Genomic DNA, 20622 nt, shown 5'->3' on the forward strand with positions numbered 1-20622 from the left:
TCACTCTCAGAGAAATAAATAGTACTGCTAGGTTTTACACAGTCAAATGTACTGTAACAAATAACTACATTTTTAATAAAGAACTGTACAAATGATACATTTATGACATCAAAAGTATTCAGACCCCTTGGATTTCTTCAAATTTTATTGCGTTACAAAGTGGGATTCAAATGGATTCAATTGTCATTTTTTGGTCAACAATATACAGAAAATACTCTAATGTCAAAGTGTAATAACTAAAATATAGTCGTATTAGTATTCAGCCCCTTTGTTCAGAAGTAAAATGTTGCTTAACAAATCACATAAAAGGTTACATGGACTCACTCTGTGTGAAATAATAGGGGTTGAGATAGCCATTCATCTGTCCCCCATATATACAACAGCTGTAAGGTCCCTCAGTCAAGTATGGAATTTCAAGCATAGATTCAGCTACAAAGACCAGGGAGCTTTTCGAAAAGCCTCATAAAAAAGAGCAGTGATTGGTAGATGGGTAACAATACCAAATCAGACATTGAATATCTCTTTAATAAGCCTGGTCAAGTTAATAATTATGCTGTGGATTATGTATTAAACCACCCTGACACCTCAAAGATACAGTCGTCTTTCTGAACTGAGCTGCAGGAATGAAACTGCTCAGGGATGTTACAGTATTGCATGTTCCTCAGAGGAGGAAGGGGAGGACCATCCTCCTCAGTGAATTTAATAAAAATAAAAACAGTGAAACATTAAAGTTATCCTTTTTAGATAAAACTATACTAAATATATTCACATCACCAAATAACTGATTAAAACACATTGTTTTGCAATGAAGGTCTACAGTAGCCTCAACAGCACTCGCTAGGTTAGCACCATGTTGTAGCCGGAGGACAGCTAGCTTCCGTCCTCCTCTGGGTACATTGACTTCAATACAAAACCTAGGAGGCTCATGGTTCTCACCCCCTTCCATAGACGTACACAGTAATTATGACAACTTCCGGAGGACATCCTCCAACCTATCAGAGCTATTGCAGCATGAACTGACATGTTGTCCACCCAATCAAAGGATCAGAGAATTAATCTAGTACTGAAAGCATAAGATACAGCTAGCTAATGCTGCAGTTCATAATAGGTGGTGAGTAGTTGACTCAAAGAGAGAAAAAAAATAGTTGAACAGTTTTGAACAAATTAATTTCTTCAAAAATGAAGGAGGAGCAAGCGAGAGCGAGAGAGAGAGCTATATTTCATCATAATTTTTTCACTTTCACTTACTTACCACCAAATGTAGCTAGCTAGTTTAACCTACTCAAACACCCTGCTCAAACAGAGGGATGCTATGTTAGCTAGCTGGCTATAACTATCCAAAACTAGAACTCTTCCAAGTCAAGGTAAGCTTTTGGTTTTACTAATTTATTGCCACTGTGGCCCACCGGTGTAACTGCTTACTGTCTGTACAATGTACTGCATGATTGTAGCAGGTTTACTAACGCATTAGTTCTATTAGCTATGTTGACTATGACGTTACTTTAGCTAATATAGTGACAACAATGTGTGCTGTGTGTAGCAGTTATGATATGAACGTTTGGCTTGGAAAGGTTTTTTCACCTGGTCACAGACAGCTGATGTGTGTGCATTGAAGTCCACAAGTGAATGGAAAGGGTGAGAGGAAGAGATGTGAGAAGAAATACAACAAGCTGTTTGTATGTGGCTATTGAAGTGAAGTATTTGTGTGTGATCAGGGTTGTATTCATTCCACCGATTCTGTTGAAAAAAAATCTTAAATGGAAGGAAATGGAACAAAACAGGGACAAACAAACCTGAATTTGTCCAATAGAAACTCTAATTTGCAACTGTTGGATTAATGATTACACCCTAGATCAGCTTGATGCAGGCAAGAGTGTGGAAGGTGGTATTGAATGTGTCACTGTCTGTCCATGTGTCACTATCTGTCACCTCAAATCTTTCTCTTGACCTGTGTGCACCTATGTTATAAACTTTTCATTCATAGGCTAGGTTTTAGCAACCTCATGATGGGTATAGGGAAAATTTGAGTATCATGTAGTAGCCTAAACCTATCGATGTTACATTGGTCTGGGTGAATGGAGTATGAATGACAGTCATCCAATATGCTGTAATAGAAATAAGGCCATGTTCATAAAAAATTAAGAAAATCCTCATCTTAAAGGGCACCGACCGCCATCAATCCGGAAAATTTGCAATAATAGTGTTTAACATGATTTCTGAATGACTACCTCATCTCTGTACCCCACACATACAATTATATATAAGGTCCCTCAGTTGAGCAATGAATGTTAAACATAGATTCAACCACAAAAACCAGGGAGGTTTTCCAATGCCTCGCAAATGAGGGCACCTATTGGTAGATGGGTAAAAATAAACAAGCAGACATTGAATATCCCTTTGAGCATGGTGAAGTTATTAAATACACTTTGGATGGTGTATCAATAAACCCAGTCACTACAAAGATACAGGTGTCCTTCCTAACTCAGTTGCCAGAGAGGAAGGAAACCACTCAGGGATTTCACAATGAGGCCAATGGTGACTTTAAAACAGTGATAGGAGAGAACTGAGGATGGATCAACAACATTGTAGTGACTCCACAATAATGACCTAAATGACCTAAGTGAAAAGAAGAACACAAATATACAAAATACTTGTATGCAACAAGACACTAAATTAATACTGCAAAAAACATGGCAAAGAAATACACTTTCTGACCTAAATGCAAAGCCCTATGTTTGGGGCAATACAACACAACACATCACTATGTCACTCCTTATTTTCAAGCATGGTGGTGGCTGCATCATGGTATGGGTATGCTTGACATAGGCAAATACTGGGAAGAATTTTGGGATAAAAATAAACGGGATAGGTTCTAAGCACAGGCAAAATCCTAGAGCAAAACCTGCTTCAGTCTGCTTTACACCAGACACTGGGAGAGGAATTCACAAATTCACCTTCCGCAGGACAATAACCTAAAACACAAGGCCAAATCTACACTTGAGTTGCTTACCAAGAAGACAGTGAATGTTCTTGAGTGGCCAAGTTACAGTTTTGACTTAAATCTACTTGAAATACTATGGCAAGACTTGCTGACTTGCTGTCTAGCCATGATCCCCAACATCTTGACAGAGCTTGAAGAATTTTGAAAATAATAACAGGCAAATATTACACAACCCAGATGTCCGAAGCTCTTAGAGACCCAAGAAGACTCAATGCTGTAATTGCTGCCAAAGGTGTTTCTAACATGTATGGACTCAGGGAGCTGAATACTTATGCAACAACTATATTTGATGCAACACAACACATCACTAAGTCACTCCTTATTTCTAAAACATTTATACATCTTTTTTTTTAAATAATAATATAGGTTGTTGACAAAAAATGACAATTACATCCATTTTTAATCCCACTTCGTAACACAATAAAATGTGAAGAAATCCAAGGGGTCTGAATAATTTTGCAAGGCACTCCATTTGGAAGTATTCAGACCCCTTGACTTTTTCCACATTTTGTTCCGTTACAGCCTTATTCTAAAATTGATTAAATAGTTTTTTCCCCTCATCAATCTACACACAATACCCCATAATGACAGAGCAAAAACAGTTTTGTTGATATAACACATTTACATAAGTATTCAGACCCTTTACTCAGTACTTTGTTGAAGCACCTTTGGCAGTGATTTCAGCCTTGAGTCTTCTTGGGTATGACGCTACAGGCTTGGCACACCTGTATTTGGGAAGTTTCTCCCATTCTTCTCTGCAGATCCTCTCAAGCTCTGTCAGGTTGGATGGGGAGCGTCGCTGCACAGCTTTTTTCAGCTCTCTCCAGAAATGTTCAATCAGGTTCAAGTCTGGGCTCTAGCTGGGCCACTCAAGGACATGCGTTGTCTTGGCTGTGTGCTTAGGATCGTTGTCCTGTTGGAAGGTGAACCTTCGCCCCAGTCTGAGGTCCTGAGCGCTCTGGAGCAGGTTTTCATCAAGGATCTCTCTTTACTTTTCTCTGTTCATCTTTCCCTCAATCCTGACTAGTCTCCCAGTCCCTGCCACTGAAAAACATCCCCACAGCATGACGCTGCCACCACCATGTTTCACTGTATGGATGGTATTGACCAGGTGATGAGCGGTGCCTGGTTTCCTCCAGATGTGACGCTTGGCATTCAGGCCAAATAGTTCAATCTTGGTTTCATCAGACCAGAGAATTGACAAACTCCAATGTGCCTTTTACTGAGGAGTGGCTTCCGTCTGGCCACTCCATCAAAAAGGCCTGATTGGTGGAGTGCTGCAGAGATGGTTGTCCTTCTGGAAGGTTTTCCCATCTCCACAGAGGAACTCTGGAGCTCTGTCAGAGTGACCATCGGGTTCTTTGTCACCTCCCTGACCAAGGCCCTTCTCCCCCGATTGCTTCAATGCTGCATACATTTTTTGGTACCCTTCCCAAGATCTGTGCCTCGACACAATCCTGTCTCAGAGCTCTACGGACAATTTCTTAGACCACATGGCTTGGTTTTTGCTCTGACATGCACTGTCAACTGTGGGACCTTATATAGACAGGTGTGTGCCTTTCCAAATCATGTCCAATCAATTGAATTTACCACAGGTGGACTCCAATGAAGTTGTAGAAACATCTCAAGGATGATCAATGGAAACAGGATGTAATTTCAAGTCTCATGGCAAAGGGTCTGAATGCTTATGTAAATAATTTCTAAAAACATGTTTTCGCTTTGTCATTAATGGGTAGATTGATGAGGGAAAAAAATATTGAATCAATTTTAGAATAAGGCTGTAATGTAACAAAATGTGGAAAAAGTGAAGGGGTCTGAATGCAAAGTCCTAGGATGCATATGTTTTTTGTTGTTGTATTGATCCCCCCCCAAAAAAAATGTGTCATCTAATATTCCAGGAATTCCTTAAATAATGTGTCTTTAATGTTCCAACATCCTAGTTTTGTTTTTTTATTTCGTATTTTTTAAAATAAAAATAGTTTTTGCATCACTACCCCAAGTTTTCATGTGGGTCAAATGTGACCCGTATGTATTTCCTATGGAATTCACTGCATTGCACTTGTCAAACTGACCTTTCTTTTTGCTACAACAATAAAATCAATGTAATTCATTAAGTATTCATTAAATATCTTGTTTTTAATGTTCGTTAATCACCGTTTTCATTTCTCCTTTTTAACTCATTAGTAAAAGGAGTTTCATAAGGCGGCTCATAAGAATATTGCCAGAAATACAACCAAAATGGTTTTACAGATGCTGGATGAGGAAGTCATTGGTGCCTCTGACTCAGAATCTGAGGTATCCAATTCAGATGACACAGACTATGTGCCTGTGGGTCAAGTTGGAGTTGTGGATGCACCTGGTAGTCCAGCTGTCCTCGATGATTCTACAGATGGGGAGGACTCCTCCTCTGAGGAGAGTGAAAACCAGTCAATTAGACTGAGTAAAAAGGGGTCTTACTGGAGTGAACATCCCCCCCACTAAAGGCAGGACCAGATGCCATAACATCTTGAGGAGTTGCCCAGGGCCTGTGCCGGGGTCAACAGTTGTGTCACCAAAAGATGCCTAGGAGCTGTTCATTAGTGACAACATCATTGAGGAGGTCCTAAAGTGTACAAATTTAGAAGGACGGAGAACAGCGACAGCAAAAGGGAAAGAGTGGAGAGAGGTCAACAAAGAGGAACTAAAGGCCTTTATGGTTTAACCCTACTTGCCGGCGTTGAGAAAAGCTCCACACAGGAGCTATTTTTGGATCCACTGCAGAATCCAATGGGAAAGAGTGGAGAGAGGTCAACAAAGGTCAACAAAGAGGCCACCATGTCGGTCGGAAGATATGAGGATATCTGTCGCTACCTGAGGCTTGATGACAAGAGGACCAGAGTGTTCAGAGAGGCAACAGACCACCTGGCAGCCTTCTGGTATGTGTGGGACCTTTTCCTAGCAAACTGTAGAGGAAGGTTAATTTACATTTACATTTAAGTCATTTAGCAGACACTCTTATCCAGAGCGACATACAAATTGGTCCATTCAACTTAGGATAGCCAGTGGGACAACCACCACTGGGGGAGCAACTGCGTCACAGTGGATGAGCAGGTTTCCTCCAGACGTGACGCTTGACATTCCGGCCAAAGATAATCTTGTTTTTCATGGTCTGAGAGTCCTTTAGGTGCCTTTTGGCAAACTCCAAGTGGGCTGTCATGTGCCTTTTACTGAGGAGAGGCATCCGTCTGGCCACTCTACCATAAAGGCCTGATTGTTGGAGTGCTGCAGAGATGGTTGTCCTTCTGGAAGGTTCTCCCATCTCCACAGAAGAACTGAGGCAATGGAAAGATGTGGGGTGATGAAAGAAAGCCGTGCCACCACCACTCAGAGCAGCCAGGGCCAGAAGAGGAAGAGGTGCCAGCTCTGCCCAAGCCCAAAGGATAGAATAGTCAGCTGCTGGTGTTGTCAGCGCAACACACCCGTCTGCAAAGAGCACAGTCACATGCTTCTGGTTTATAACAAATGCATGGACTAAGACAGCATAAGTAAGCATGACACATACTTTGTTCCTTTTAGTGTTTATGTTTTCTAAATTCACAATTGTTAGTGTTGTCGTTTATATTAGTGATGAACTTTGGATTTTCAAAAAAAAAAATTGAAATATTATAAAACATGCTTAAGGTGGTTTTTTTGTTCTTCACACTAAACGGTTGAATGTGAAACTTTGATTGTAACATTGATTGTAAGAAAAATATGCTAATATTTTCAATAGCCGTTATTAATTTTCATAATATGTTATCATTGAAATGTGTATCAAACTGTTGAAGAGTGACTAAAAACATTTCAAACAATAAATAATTATTGAAAGGTCCAAATCATCACTCAACATAATTATGTTCCACAAAATGGATAATATTTTAGGCCCATATAAATAAAACACAGATGTTACATTATCGGGTCATTTTGACCCGGCATATACATTCTTGGGGTGTCATGCTTACAGCCTAGGGTCTACACTGATTGGAGTGGATTTAACAAGTAACATCAATACGGGATCATAGCTTTCACCTGGATTCCCATGTCATGGAAAGATTGAGCAAATGCTCTTATCCAGAGCGACGTACATTCATCTTAAGATAAATAGGTGAGACATATTCATTGTAAATGTTTGTGGGCCTATGTAGCCAGTTTGTATCTATGATCGTATGCTATCCATGTTTTTTGTATGTTCTGTTTATCTGTGAATTAACCAATGCTATCAGGCCACACCCGGCCATGATTAAAGACACCTGCGTGTGTCCTTTGACACTATAAACTAGTGACCCGCAGTGTTTGTCATTATACCCTGATGAATACAGCTTGTCTGTCGAAACGTTGGCTATTAGGTTATTCAGTTATTGCATCTGAGCTCCTAGAGTGTGCAGCTCTCTTTTTATTTTTCAAGCTAGGTGAGACAACCACATAGGACAGTGAAATATATAGGATACAAGTAGCGTTTAGCAAAAAAAAAAAAACAGCATACACATCTAAAATCGATGAATAAAAAATCTTAGAACAGTAATATTTTAAGGTACCCATAAGCAATCATTTATGATGAAAAAAACATAAATGTAAAAGAATTGTGGATATAGCGATTTGGAAATAAACTCTTTACTTCCTGGCAGCATGCTAGGTTAAAGATGACGGGATTCTAATATCCCATAACTCTTTGCTACAATGGGACCAGCTATTATAGTTAGCAGCGGCGCTGGTAATTAGCAACAGAGCTGTTCCTAGATTTGTGACGACGTCTTAACCTGTATATTTTCGACCTAGGCAGCATGTGCTGATGTCATTCACCTGCTCCAAACCGGAGGCTAAAACAGTGGGAGTGACGAGAGGTTAAATCAACCACCCAACTTCCCACCCTTCTTTTTTGGGGGGTGTTTTTGGGGGTGTTCACCATCACTCTCAGATCTCCAGTATCTAGCCCCTCTCCTCTTCACCAGCTGCAAGGACTTTCTCCCTCCTCCCGCTCTCCTTTCCCCTCCCCATCTTTGTCTCTCTCTCTCTCTCTCTCTCTCTCTCTCTCCCTCTCTCTCTCTCTCTCTCTCTCTCTCTCTCTCTCTCTCTCTCTCTCTCTCTCTCTCTCTCTCTCTCTCTCTCTCTCTCTCTCTCTCTCTCTCTCTCTCTCTCTCTCTCTTCTCTCTCTCTTTCTCTCTTTCTCTCTCTCTCTCTCTCTCCTCTCTCTCTCTCTCTCTCTCTCTCTCTCTCTCTCTCTCTCTCTCTCTCTCTCTCTCTCTCTCTCTCTCTCTCTCCCCATCCCCACCGGGACCATGAGTTTTCAGTTCTAAGGCTGTCTTTCAATCCATTTCCTTTATCGTCTGCCGTAAAAAGAGCGGCAGCAGAGAATATATATTTATTTTTTTAGCCCAGTGAGGCGCAGGGGGTTCCTGTGTGCAGCGTCTCTTGATCTCAGAGAATTACCTGAAAGCTTTGCTCTCCAGGAAGAGACTGCAGCGTTGGAGCAGGCCTGCCTTCCTCCTCTCCTCCACTCATCCCTCCTCTCCACTAGTCATCCCTCCTTCCTCCCAGCCTTTATCTCTGTGGGTCTGGCCAGTCTCAGTCTGTTGATGTATGAATAATGAATGGACCAGGGACATGGCAACATCAGTGCTGCAAACTGCCTCCATAATGAGATCCACACTATGGGTAGAGGAGGACGGTGGCAGGGTGGGAGGCAGGTGAGGATGTAACCACCATCACTGGATGAATACAGTACAATAATAGGTTCGCTGCGCTGCATGTCTAAACACGCAAATAAACTGCCAGTAAACACAATTGTTGAGCATCAGTGATCAAGGCAAATGGATTCTCCTATGTAAAGGTCTGTTACACAACATGCCAGGGGTAGCATGTAGAGAAGCAGGAACAGAGAGAAGAAAACCCATAGAGAAGCAGCAATTTTCCCAGCAATGTTACACAATGACAACTTTGTCCTTCAGTATTTCTCCTGACCCCATTGTCTAGTTAGAGCCCAGCACCACTACACACTCGGTTAGTTACTCCTGACCCCTCGACAGAACACAAAGACTGTAGTATTACATGGTGACCTACCTGGGAGTGGACCTGTTCTGCTGCAGTGGACAACAGTGACCTGTAGGATAACATTTGACCTAAAAGGTGAGAGGTCACTGAGCAACATTGAATGACATTTTCCTTGAATGGGGGGATGACACAGATCCGGTAATTAGTCCATCCCAGATCTGAAGAATCTGGCTTCCTTTGGTGATATGACCAGATAAATATGTATGAGTCAAATACATTATACATTTAAAATGTTTGTAGATGTTTGTTTGTTTTTTATATTTATTATAAGGAGAGGACAGGTAACTTTAGAAGACTACAACACACCTGTTGTCGTAGGAGATTTTCTCGGCGGATTAATATTTCACCCTCACCTCTGAACTTCGACCCCTAACTTGACACCGGTGAATTCCCAGCCTCTGGGACACAACTTCAGTAACAGATGCTCCTAATATCCTTATTGTCATGTCCTCTGAATGTCATAAATACCATAGTCCGACAGTATCGTTGAGAAAGATGAGGAGGAATAGAGAAAAAAGAAGGGTCGAGAGAAAGATAGATAGAGAAATGTTGTACACACTGAAAGCATGGTTAGACTACTGATCCTAGGCCCACCAGCGCACCTTGTCTGGTGCAGAGTGTGTATTGTTTGAATGGCAGCGGTAAGTGTATCATATGCAGGCCTCCTCCCTCTCATTACCCTGCGACAGCCTCCTCACAGGCACAGGTCAAGCATGCTCTGTGCTTAACGGCCCCCTTGTCAGCCAGGATAAATAGCCCAGCAGCCCTGATTGCTAAATTATATCTTCACTTAGTCATCTATCAATCACACGCCTGCATTAGGAGGAGGGCAGGACCCCACCCCCCACCCAATCCAACCCCTGACAGCCTGATAGAGGGAGGGAGAGGGAGGGGGTGACGGGAAGGGAGGGGGAGAGGGATGGAGGGGAGGAGGGAGACAGAGAGAGAGAGAGAGAGAGAGAGAGGGAGGAGGTTTCTCTTCTCTCAGAGATCCATTAGCTAATGGATGTCTTGAGCCCTGTCACTTATCCCCACTGCCGTCGCCACACACTCATCTGCTACGCTTCAGAGACGGAGTGTGTGTATGCATCCGATGTGAATACAAGGTGTGTGTGTATGTGTGTGTGTGTATTCCTATATTCATTGTGACTTCAAGTGACCCTAAATTCAGTGTGATAAATTAACTCAATAGGAGAGAGCACGTGTCATGGGACTTAAACTCATTGGTGTCAGTAAGACATCTGTGGCTCGCTCTGCTTTGATTAGGCCTTGAGGCTAGGAATAGGAAAATAACCTTTCCATACACCTCCGCGCGCACGAGCACACACACCCACACATAATCTCTGCCTGCAGCCTGGCTGATCAATAACCCCAGGCAGGGCACATCTGTCTAATTAAGAAGGCCTTTCTCACTGAGCATTGTTTACGAAAGCAAAGTCGTCATGACGTCTGCAGCGCCTGACACTTCTCTAACGCTTTCCATTAGGTGAGCTTCTCCATTCAATGTTTATGACCACACAATTGGCAGTGTGATTAAAATCGCACAACATCACAGGGCTTGTGAAATGGGGTTCCACGGCACACAGACAGACGATCCAAAATCACATTTCCAGGACAATCTTGGTCCTTTTCCCCCTCGTATCCAGGACCCCATGATGCTTTGCACGGCCCGGAACAGTGTGAGGTCAGCAGAATGAGCGTTTTACATGCTAATCAGATCTGAGTGGCTCAAATTAAATATGCACAGTGAAAAAATACACTTTGTTTCTGCTGAGGACCGAAATGGCAAATGATGAATCAATTACATGCAAAGCACATTTCAATTAATAACTTGGGAAGCCATCATTAATATGTTAAGGAAACTAGCTGGGCATATTCACCATTCCATTAGGCTGTAATACATTAATTAATTAACTAATTAAAGCAGGATTCTGATCCAGAGGGGAGGAACCCTTTCATTTGTGATCTAGATGAGAGATGGCCAGGCCTCCACTCTCTGATTGGAATGGGCCATTCAGGTTCACTGTTTGATAACGACATACCCTGACATTGCCCTGCATAAAACCCATCCAGTATGACTTGAACATGGGATAAATCCTGAGCAATGCTATATGATTTTGGCTTGGCATGGCTGAGTTTATAATGACGCTGAGACAGTGGGTGTGTGATGAAAGAGAGAACACTCAAATCTCACTGCGTTGTGGGTCCAGGAATGAGCTTGTATATTGTGTGTGTGTGTGTGTTTTGAGCTTGTATAGTGTGTGTGTGCACTACCATATCACGTCACAGTGATATAGGCTATTGTGAGATTGCAGAAACTGTTACCAAGACATAACAGCTTCACAAAGACGACAAGCACATCAACAGTTTCACAGACAAGAGGGAACTTTAATTAAATATTGTGAAAGTTGAAAAGTTATTTTACAGTTCAAAGTTAATCCAAAAAAAAATGATAATCTTTACAGTAGTTTCATTTCCTCTTTTCCCTATCTATTAATATATAACTGCTCTGTGTGTCCAGTCAAAGACAAGGCTTGGTAAGAGAGATGGAGAGATGGGTTCAAAAGGGTGACATTAATATTCAGAGAACAATTTCATTCATTTCATTGACCAGGTGGCCACCTCCCTGACAGGGATGGCTCTATACTCTTGGCTGGGCGGTTACACAGTAAACCTCAAACGAATCTGTCCCTGTACTGAAAGACAGGAGAACTGAGTCACAATGCATATACGCTGAAATCATCATTACACAAGTGCATTTTACAAGAGACTCCCTCATCCTCAGAATCCTCAGTTTAAATTCTCCCCCTCCTATAAAGTCACTTTAAAAAATATCCTTCAGCAATTAAATTAAAAACGCCACGTTCTCTTTCAGAGGACTGTTGGCGCGCACACACACACACACACACACACACACACACACACACACACACACACAGTCATGCACACACACTCAAACAAAAGACTACAAAGAGTGGTCATATGACCCATGTCAGAGATAAACAGGTGGCTCAATTTGTATATAAAGGGAGGGGAAGAGAAAAGGGGGAAAGTAGAGGGCAGTAGCAATTGTCGAAGCAAGGGTGTAAAATAACTTGTGTGTACAGATTATTGTGCTGTCATTTAAAACTGTTCATCATCAGATCTGTTGTTGTACCATAACCTTTCTCAAACAGAATCAAACAGTAGATAGAATATAGCTTTACCATCAACCCACTTCTAGCTGTGTAGATGAGAGAGGAATATGAAGGGGAGGCTTGGCTTCAAATGAGTATTGCAGTGCACTACACTCCTCTCCTCCTCTCCTCCACCACTCCTTACCCCTCCAGCTGCTCAACACATTAAATATTTATCCTCCCTTCTCTTTTCAGTCATCTCATCACAGTGTCCTCCCCCATCAGTCAGCCAGCCCCATCCACCACCTTGCCTCCCTCCCTCCCTCCTCCCCCTCCTCCTCCTCCCCCTCCTCTCTATCCTACAGCTCTCCTCTTCTCTTACTGCCTGCCACTCTCTCTGCCTTGCCGTGCCGAGCGCTCACTGTGACAGGGAAAACAGGTAAACATTGCTCAGGGCTCCAGGATAAGGAACAGCTCCTCTTGTGCTCCCCCCTCTCTATATTTTGCTTGTTGCACCCATTTTTAAGTATGTTCGCAGAGCACTGGTGGGGTCTCTACTCTACACTGCCGGCTGTGGCTTTGCATTGTTAAGGCATCTAAACTGCTGGTTCAGATTTTGGTGAGACAACAGAGGGGAAAGAGAGAATGAGATGGAAGAGAAATTGGGGGGGGGGGGGGAGTATTTTCGTATCTTTGCCAAAAATGGTCTTCCTGCTTTCAACACACAAATGCATCGCTAGGAGGAGAAAACCCATGCATATTGTTTGATTTTAAACAGTATCAGTTCTTTTGAAAGCCAAAAAATCTAAGCAAAAAAGATATTCATATGATATACTTATATACTCTCAAAATCTATATAACTAAATACTATAAGAATAATATGCTACTTTTACCATATGATAAAACAAATCCAATATCAAGACAAAAAGAAAACAACAACATTTTCATTAACTAACAAATGATACAAAAATAGACAATGGCTTTAGGGTGGATGGAATTAGAAATGGAAGTATGGCTTAAAACAAAAAAACAAAACAAAAAACATACAAATTAAATGTATCAAAATTACATTTAAACATGGAACATGGTAGACAACCAAATAAATCGGTACAGTCACAAAATGCAAACGTACACATGAAGGATGATGAAGAAGCAATGTACAAATTCAGGAGATAGATACATTATTTATATGGATACCTTACATCCATTTCTACTATCCAAAATCTCCGAGCTAAAATTGATGAGATAATTTTGAGTAATGTAGTAAACATGACATCCGTGACATTATATTGTAAAGCTGCCTTAAGACTTCTTTAAATGTATAAATATATCTTAAACAATGACTTTGGCAAAAATGAAAAATCACAAAGACTAACAAATGTATTACTATATACAAAAACACACCATACAAGAAAGCAAAAAAAATTATTTGAAAAGGTTGGATTCAGATATTTGCTAGGCATCTGAGGAGTAGGTAACTTTTACAGTGCTGGCTATTCCATTGATCACCATGGCGGCTGGGACACCACTACACACCTCACTGTTGACTCATTAGTCTGTCTATAAAGTGTCTCCCAGTATTCCGTTTCTCAGATCCTAAACTGTTGTACGGTAACATGGTGGAATAAGAAGCACATTTCTTTATGGCTGACCCATGATCACAGTTTCATGGTGAGAGCACAACAAACAGAAAAACTATCATAATAAAAAAAATGTAAATTCACACGATATAGCAAAAGTGAAATGGCAACACCCTTTAGAAATGTATGGTTTCCTTCATTGAGATTTCGTGGTAGATGGCAGAGAGAGAACACTTTAACAAGAGGGTTTCTGATGTACAGTTATAGGACTTGGCTGAGTGGCTCCACAGCAAGTTAGCCATCCAAAGTCCATACAGTAGAGACACTGTTGGCATCCAGGGCAGGTTCAAGCTCTGCTCTCTATCTCTGACAACCACCTAGGAACTTGGACACGATCGGTGCACTCACAGCCAACATGGGGTGAATGGCTGGTTATGTGTCATCATGGATAAATCACTTGCTTTCTGTGGAGATGAGTGAAAGCGCTAGTCGTAGCGATGGCAGTCTCTGCTTGGCATGAGAGGGAGAGAAATGTATATGGGCTGTTTGCAGTGGCCAAAATAACTCAAAAGCAGAGAGTTCCTGCAATGGTGCATAGATAGCTTGTGCTACCTAGCATGTATGTGTATTTCTGTGCCTTAGGGTTAGTTAGGGCATGTGACATAGGTTCTCTGCCACTCACTTTCAACATGTTTTTTTAATCCTTCACAAACATTTTCTTCATTTATTTATTTTTTCTTCATAAATAAAAATCCATCTAATAGTGTGTATTAGATTTAGAAAATGGGAAATATGTATTTTCGCACAAAGGTAAAACACAAACAACGCACTAAATAAAAGGAAGAGTCAATCCTCTCCAAAATAAATACTTTTTTTAGATGGGCTTTCTGGGTAATCTGTGGCCTTGCCTTCCCTCTTAAAAAGTGTCAACAAGGTGTACAAATTCAAAAGAGGTTGCTGCAAATTATCATATTTTTTAGTTTTTTGTCTTCTTTTTTTTGTTCAAATGTGATTCCTTTTAAAAAGGGCCTGAGTTACGGGTTCTATTCCTTCAATGCAGGACTGACGATCCAGTCCTAAACCGGAGCCTTATGTACATGCTGAGATCCACGTCTGGGTGTGTGTCCTTCTCCTCACCTCACACACCGCTTACATGGGAGGAACGATCATTCCAGGAATCACTGTTGGGTGGAGGAGAGAGAGAGGGGGGGGGGGGGGGGTAGTGGGAGAGTCGGTTAATGCATAAACATTTGCCCAATGTTTTCCTCACATAATAATTCCTCTTAAATAATGCAATCTGTTCTCACATCTGCATAACAAACTATGGCCTATGAAACTATGACTCAAATATGGTTTCAAACAAGGGATAAATCATTTATATATTTTCACAGCCCTGCCAAATTGGAAATTGGCACAAATGGGACACTTGAAACGCTTGATTAGTGCTGTCAAAAACTGCCTCTTAATTGTTTGCATGCGCTGAGGCTCATTGTGTTTGTGACGTATCGCATCATCTCCGGCGGCTTCAAACGGCTGCATGGGGATCTGTGTCAACATGTGAGGAACAGAGCTATGCTTAATGAGAGCTCCAAATCAAACCATGGGTGACTACAGTACACAGTGCAGTGACAACATACCAAGCACAACACTGCACTACACAGGGCTGGGAGGGGTTGAAAGTCATTCAACATATTGTATTTATCTACTGTATATATCTCTGTAATACATGTTTGAATAGAATAAACATGCACCATCAACTCCAATCATTCACAGGGATATGGATTGTATTTGAGTGCATGGTAAGGGAATTATAAGATGTGGTTATGCCATGAGTGGAGCGTCACATGGCCTAACATATCCAGTGTAGTGGGACGGAGGGGGTCCTCTAAGCTCTGTTGCTTAAAGTGGGTGAGAAATGCTTATTGCTGCAAATTTGACTTGACGTTAGTTCTGCAACTGCTGACAAACACAAAAGAGGACGCTGGGTGTTTTTCTGCAGGCGTTGTGCTCTCAAACTACTGCTGAATCAAGAGAGGCAGAAACAGTCGTGCACACACACATACATGCACGTACACACACACACACACACACACACGCACACGCACACACACAAACACACCCTGTGTAAGCTCATCGATAAAACACAATAAGTCATCAACCAAAATCACGAGTGTAACATACAAAACAAAATCATTTGACATTCGTATGTCAGGCTATCAAAATTATCTTTGAATCAAAACCACACTTAGAAAAAAAGGTGCTATCTAGAACCTTAAATGTTTCTTCAGCTGTCCCCATAGGAGAACCCTTTTTGTTTGCAGGTAGAACCCTCTTGGGTTCCATCTAGAACCCCTTATACAGAGGATTCTACATGGAACACAAAAGGGTTCTACCTGAAACCAAAACGTGTTCTCCTATGGGGACAGCCAAAGAACCCTTTTGGAACCCTTTTTTCTAAGAGTGCAGAGTTGGTTTACTAATCTTAGAACAATCTGATTTACAATCTGAAAGCATAATGCTTCTCAGCAACTCCTGCTGATAATGTGCTTGACTGCACAGAAACCATTGCAGTACGTGGTATTTTCTGGCAGCTCTGTGTCACTTGTGTCATATTGTGACTCAACTGACACAGGACTGGGAGAGAAGGAGCTTGGATTTAGATACCGCTTCTCGCTGACAGAACATCATATATGACAGTGCCTCAACTCTGGCTTTGATCTGCCGTAGTGTAACTCGGCATGCACACACACACGCACGCTATCGGTGTGTGTATGTCAATGTAAATAGCGACAGTATCGATTGTCAACAGAGCCCAACAGCTGTCATTGTTGATCATTTCCCAGCATAGTGGGAGGGTTTGATCAGAGAGAAGAGCCTGTCTGACAAACAGCAGATAGAGAGAGAGAGAGAAAGAGAGCGAGAGAGACTCTGTGAAAGTACACTACAGGCTGTTGAAGAAATTAGGTTGTACTCCTGGTGTCTCAGCTCCTGGTAGGCTGGTGGAGCTCCAATCATAGCACAACACTACATACGCTATGATTAAACAGATCTTCTCCAGAACGAACCTCCTATACTGATTATCCACTCATGGCTTGGATGGTTTATTCAATAAACAAAAGGTTAATGTAAATTGTGAGATATCTCTTCTTATTGTGTTACAGTAATGTTGTTGCCTGATACTTGCAGCCCTGCAGGACCCTATGGGTCTCCATAACTGATGTTGTGCTAGGAAGATACTTCCTGTATCTATGTATGAAGTCTGTCGAAGACAGCAGTGTGTCCTGTCGGCCCTCTATTCCCACACCCACACAGCGACATCCTGCTCTCTCCCCAAGCATCCATACCCTTTCTCCCCATTCACACACAGGAAGCTAGGGACAACCACAAAAACATTCAAGCCAAATAAAAAAGGACAAACTTGTGAGTAATAGGCCTACTCTGCCAAATACCCTTAAATAAACAAAAACACAGAGCAAAATGAGAGATATCCTCTCATCCTCAACATATACAGTTGCAATATGAGGATGGTTAATGTTCATGTAATGGGTGAATGGATGGATAGATGGATGGATGGTTAATGGGATGGAGGAGTAGAGGGGTGGATGGGTGCATGCTAGAGAGAGTAACGTACTTCAGGAGAAGGCCAGGCCCTGCAGCGAGCTGGCTGTGGAGTACTTGCTAGAGTCCACAAAAGACTGATCTGAGGGAGGGAGCGCAAAGAAAGAGGGGAAGATGGGGAAGGAGAGCAGAGGAGAGGGGAGTAGAGAAAGAGAAAACAACGTGTTATTTCAAGGCCAGAGGATGGGAGGAGGAGGAATGGCAGGGGATATTGGGGACAGAGAGGTTGGCTAGAGAGCGTCATGGACGGGACCGGAAAGAACACAATGTCTCGACTGGCTGAGGGGCTCACCTTGGAGACCGTTGCCATTGGTGCTGGTGCAGGTGGGCGGGGGTGAGGTCTGGGGTCGCACCACGGGGGCGAAGGCGCTCTTCTGCTTGACGGCCGACACCATGTTGGCAGGGGAGAAGGAAAAGATCCCAGAGGAACTGCTACAGTTAGAGGGCAGGCTGGTGGAGGACGCCATGTTGGGGCTGGAGGGAACGACTGGAGTAATGGGAGGAGGGAGGGAGGGAGGGAGGGAGGGAGGGAGGGAGGGAGGGAGGGAGGGAGGGAGGGAGGGAGGGAGGGAGGGAGGGAGGGAGGGAGGGAGGGAGGGAGGGAGGGAGGGAGGGAGATGGGGGAGGGAGAGGAGAGAGGAGAGAAGGGAGAAGAGAGGGTGAGAGAGAGACAGAGAGAGACAGAGAGAGAGAGAGAGACAGACAGACAGACAGACAAAGACAGAGAGAGAGAGAAGGGGCATAGCAAGAGGTTAATTTCACCATGTGGGATTTAGAACTTATCGACTACACAAGCGAAAAACAACTCCATAAGTACGCGAGGGAGTTTCAAACGAGAGGAATTTATATTCAAGTTCATTCTAACAAATGAATGGTTATCGATCAAGTATTCAACCCAATCCACCTAGCAGTGGTCTCCTAGGCAGTTAACAATTCAATGCTACCACACTTAGACAACCATTTGAATTCAACATTCATTGCTCTTTAATGTTTTTCCTACTGGTTACACTTTATTAGAAGTGATTCTTGTTATTGCACCATTTAAATAGGTTTATAGCTCCATCCAAGCAGAACCTTGTAACAATGGCACAATCCATTTATCAAGTCCTAACTAATCAATTCATGAAAATTGGAAGCACAGAGCCCAGGCTTGTGGATTGATTGGAAGTGTCTAATGGAGTCAGCCAACCTTTTAAAATACTTGTTAACATCCTGGGAACCAAAGTGGTGAAATTGAATTGTTACCCCTCCAATTAGTTTATTGATTTAATTAACAGTCTTTAATTCTGTGGCCGACCTAGAAAGGAGCTGTGATACGACCAGTCAGGCATTGCAAACAAGCAATACCACAGTGGTTCTCAATCTAATTCCAGGGCAATCCGGAGGCCGGCAGTCCTCCACAAGCCAGAGCATTCCAGCATGGTTTCACCTCCTAACTAGAGAGTGCTCTTAGTCTCATATAGCTAGTTGATATCGCAGTGTAGATTCCTCTGCCTGAAAGAAATCTGTGGGTGTCGGTTCTTAGAGCCATGCCACACAAGCCTTTACAACTGGCACCCACCCTCTCTCCTCCCACCATCATTAGACCCCAAAAACAATCACCCATCTCTCTTTCTGTCTCTCTCTCTAACACTCTCCCTCTGTGTTTTCCTAATTGGAAAAGGGGTAGTCAATTAAGAATTAAGAACAACAGTGTGGAGGTATGGCTGTCAGATGAAAGAGGAATAGAGGATAGGAGTGGTTTTAAAGAGTTGTTCAAGACAGGCTCCAGTGCTGGGAGACTGCCAGGCAGAAAGCCCCATTAGGGAATAGCCATAGATCTGAAGGCCTCACTGTCACACGCACCGCTGTCTCATAAACAAACAAATGGGGAGAGAAAACTCCCACTCCTCTCATCACTCCTCAAAGACTAGAACTCTGTATAGTAATGTGCAGTCCCTCAGGAAGACCACTGGACTACAGACCAGAACCCATACTGTACAGCTCTTCTGGTAGACCACTGGACTACAGACCAGAACAAATACTGTACAGCTCTTATGGCAGACACACACACCACTGGACTAGAGTCACTGGGAGGAATGGGGGTTTCATGCATTTACAGCAGCAGTTTGGGCAATAGGGGTAGATGTGCAGTGAATGGTGGGTGATAATGTGGGTGAGCTGAGTGTGGGTTGGTGGAGTGAAAGAGCTGGGTGTGGGTGGGTGGAGTGACTGGATGGATGGAGGTGGGTGAAGGCGGTTGTGAGCTGAGTGTAGGTGAGTAGAAGAGCTAGAGTGGGACTCACTGGCGTAGGGCGAGTTGGCAGCGCTGCCGTTGAGGAAGCTGGGGGATCCTCCCAGGTTGGACATGACAGTGTTGCCGTAGCCGTTCATGCTGGTGGTCACAGAGCTGTAGTTAGTCTGCTGGGGGGTGGAGCTGGGCACGTAGCCGTGGGGAGACACACTGCTCGTGTTCCGACTGAAACCTACACAGACAGACCGACAGAGACAGAACAAAGACATTAGTCACCTTGTTCAATCAAAGAAAGGTCAAATGTAAAAATTTAACTTAACAGATAACTTCACATCCGCTATTAAGTTACCGGTTTCTATGACGATAGCGCCACACCCGTATCGACCCGCCCCCTCACCCTGATTGGCTCCCTGGGAGGACTCGGACACGTTGACGGCCAGCTGGCCAGGGAAGGAGTTGACCCCCATCATGCCTGCGTGGACGGAGCTGTTGCCCAGGCTGCTCAGCTGGTTGTGGTTCCTGGGAACATTGTAGAGAGCCTCTGCTATGTCCGCCGCCCGCTTCAGAATCATCTCCTGCCACAGGAGAACACAGTTAGACAAGCGTTCACATACAGTATACGATACTGGTAGAGGAGCGTTGACAAATAAAACAGTAGCTTTCACATTAACAGCATTGGTATCAGTTAAAGTAGATTTCACAAGTCATGAACAACATTGGCATCAGTTAAAGAAGCATTCACATTAACAACATTGGTATCAGTTAAAGTAGCATTCACATAAACAACATTGGGTATCAGTTAAGTAGCATTCACATTAACAACATTGGTATCAGTTAAAGTAGCATTCACATTAACAACATTGGTATCAGTTAAAGTAGCATTCACATAAACAACATTGGTATCAGTTAAAGTAGCATTCACATTAACAACATTGGTATCAGTTAAAGTAGCATTCACATAAACAACATTGGTATCAGTTAAAGTAGCATTCACATTAACAACATTGG

At 42.8% G+C, this 20622-nt stretch overlaps 1 protein-coding gene across 1 annotated transcript in view; it reads right to left on the reverse strand.

Moving 5' to 3' along the window:
* Positions 1 to 17395: 17395 nt before the first annotated feature.
* Positions 17396 to 20622, reverse strand: part of LOC311136383 (transcription factor COE1-like) — a gene marked incomplete at both ends in the record, with an annotated part of 23925 nt that continues 20698 nt past the window's right edge. Inside the window, 4 exons of the mRNA XM_084170480.1 lie at positions 17396 to 17463; positions 17674 to 17868; positions 19667 to 19846; positions 19964 to 20189. Of these exons, the coding sequence (XP_084026606.1) occupies positions 17396 to 17463; positions 17674 to 17868; positions 19667 to 19846; positions 19964 to 20189 (669 nt within the window). The remainder of the gene's footprint in view (positions 17464 to 17673; positions 17869 to 19666; positions 19847 to 19963; positions 20190 to 20622) is intronic.

The sequence above is a fragment of the Coregonus lavaretus genome, assembly GCF_964263955.1.
Source record: "Coregonus lavaretus genome assembly, chromosome: 10".
NCBI lineage: Eukaryota > Metazoa > Chordata > Actinopteri > Salmoniformes > Salmonidae > Coregonus > Coregonus lavaretus.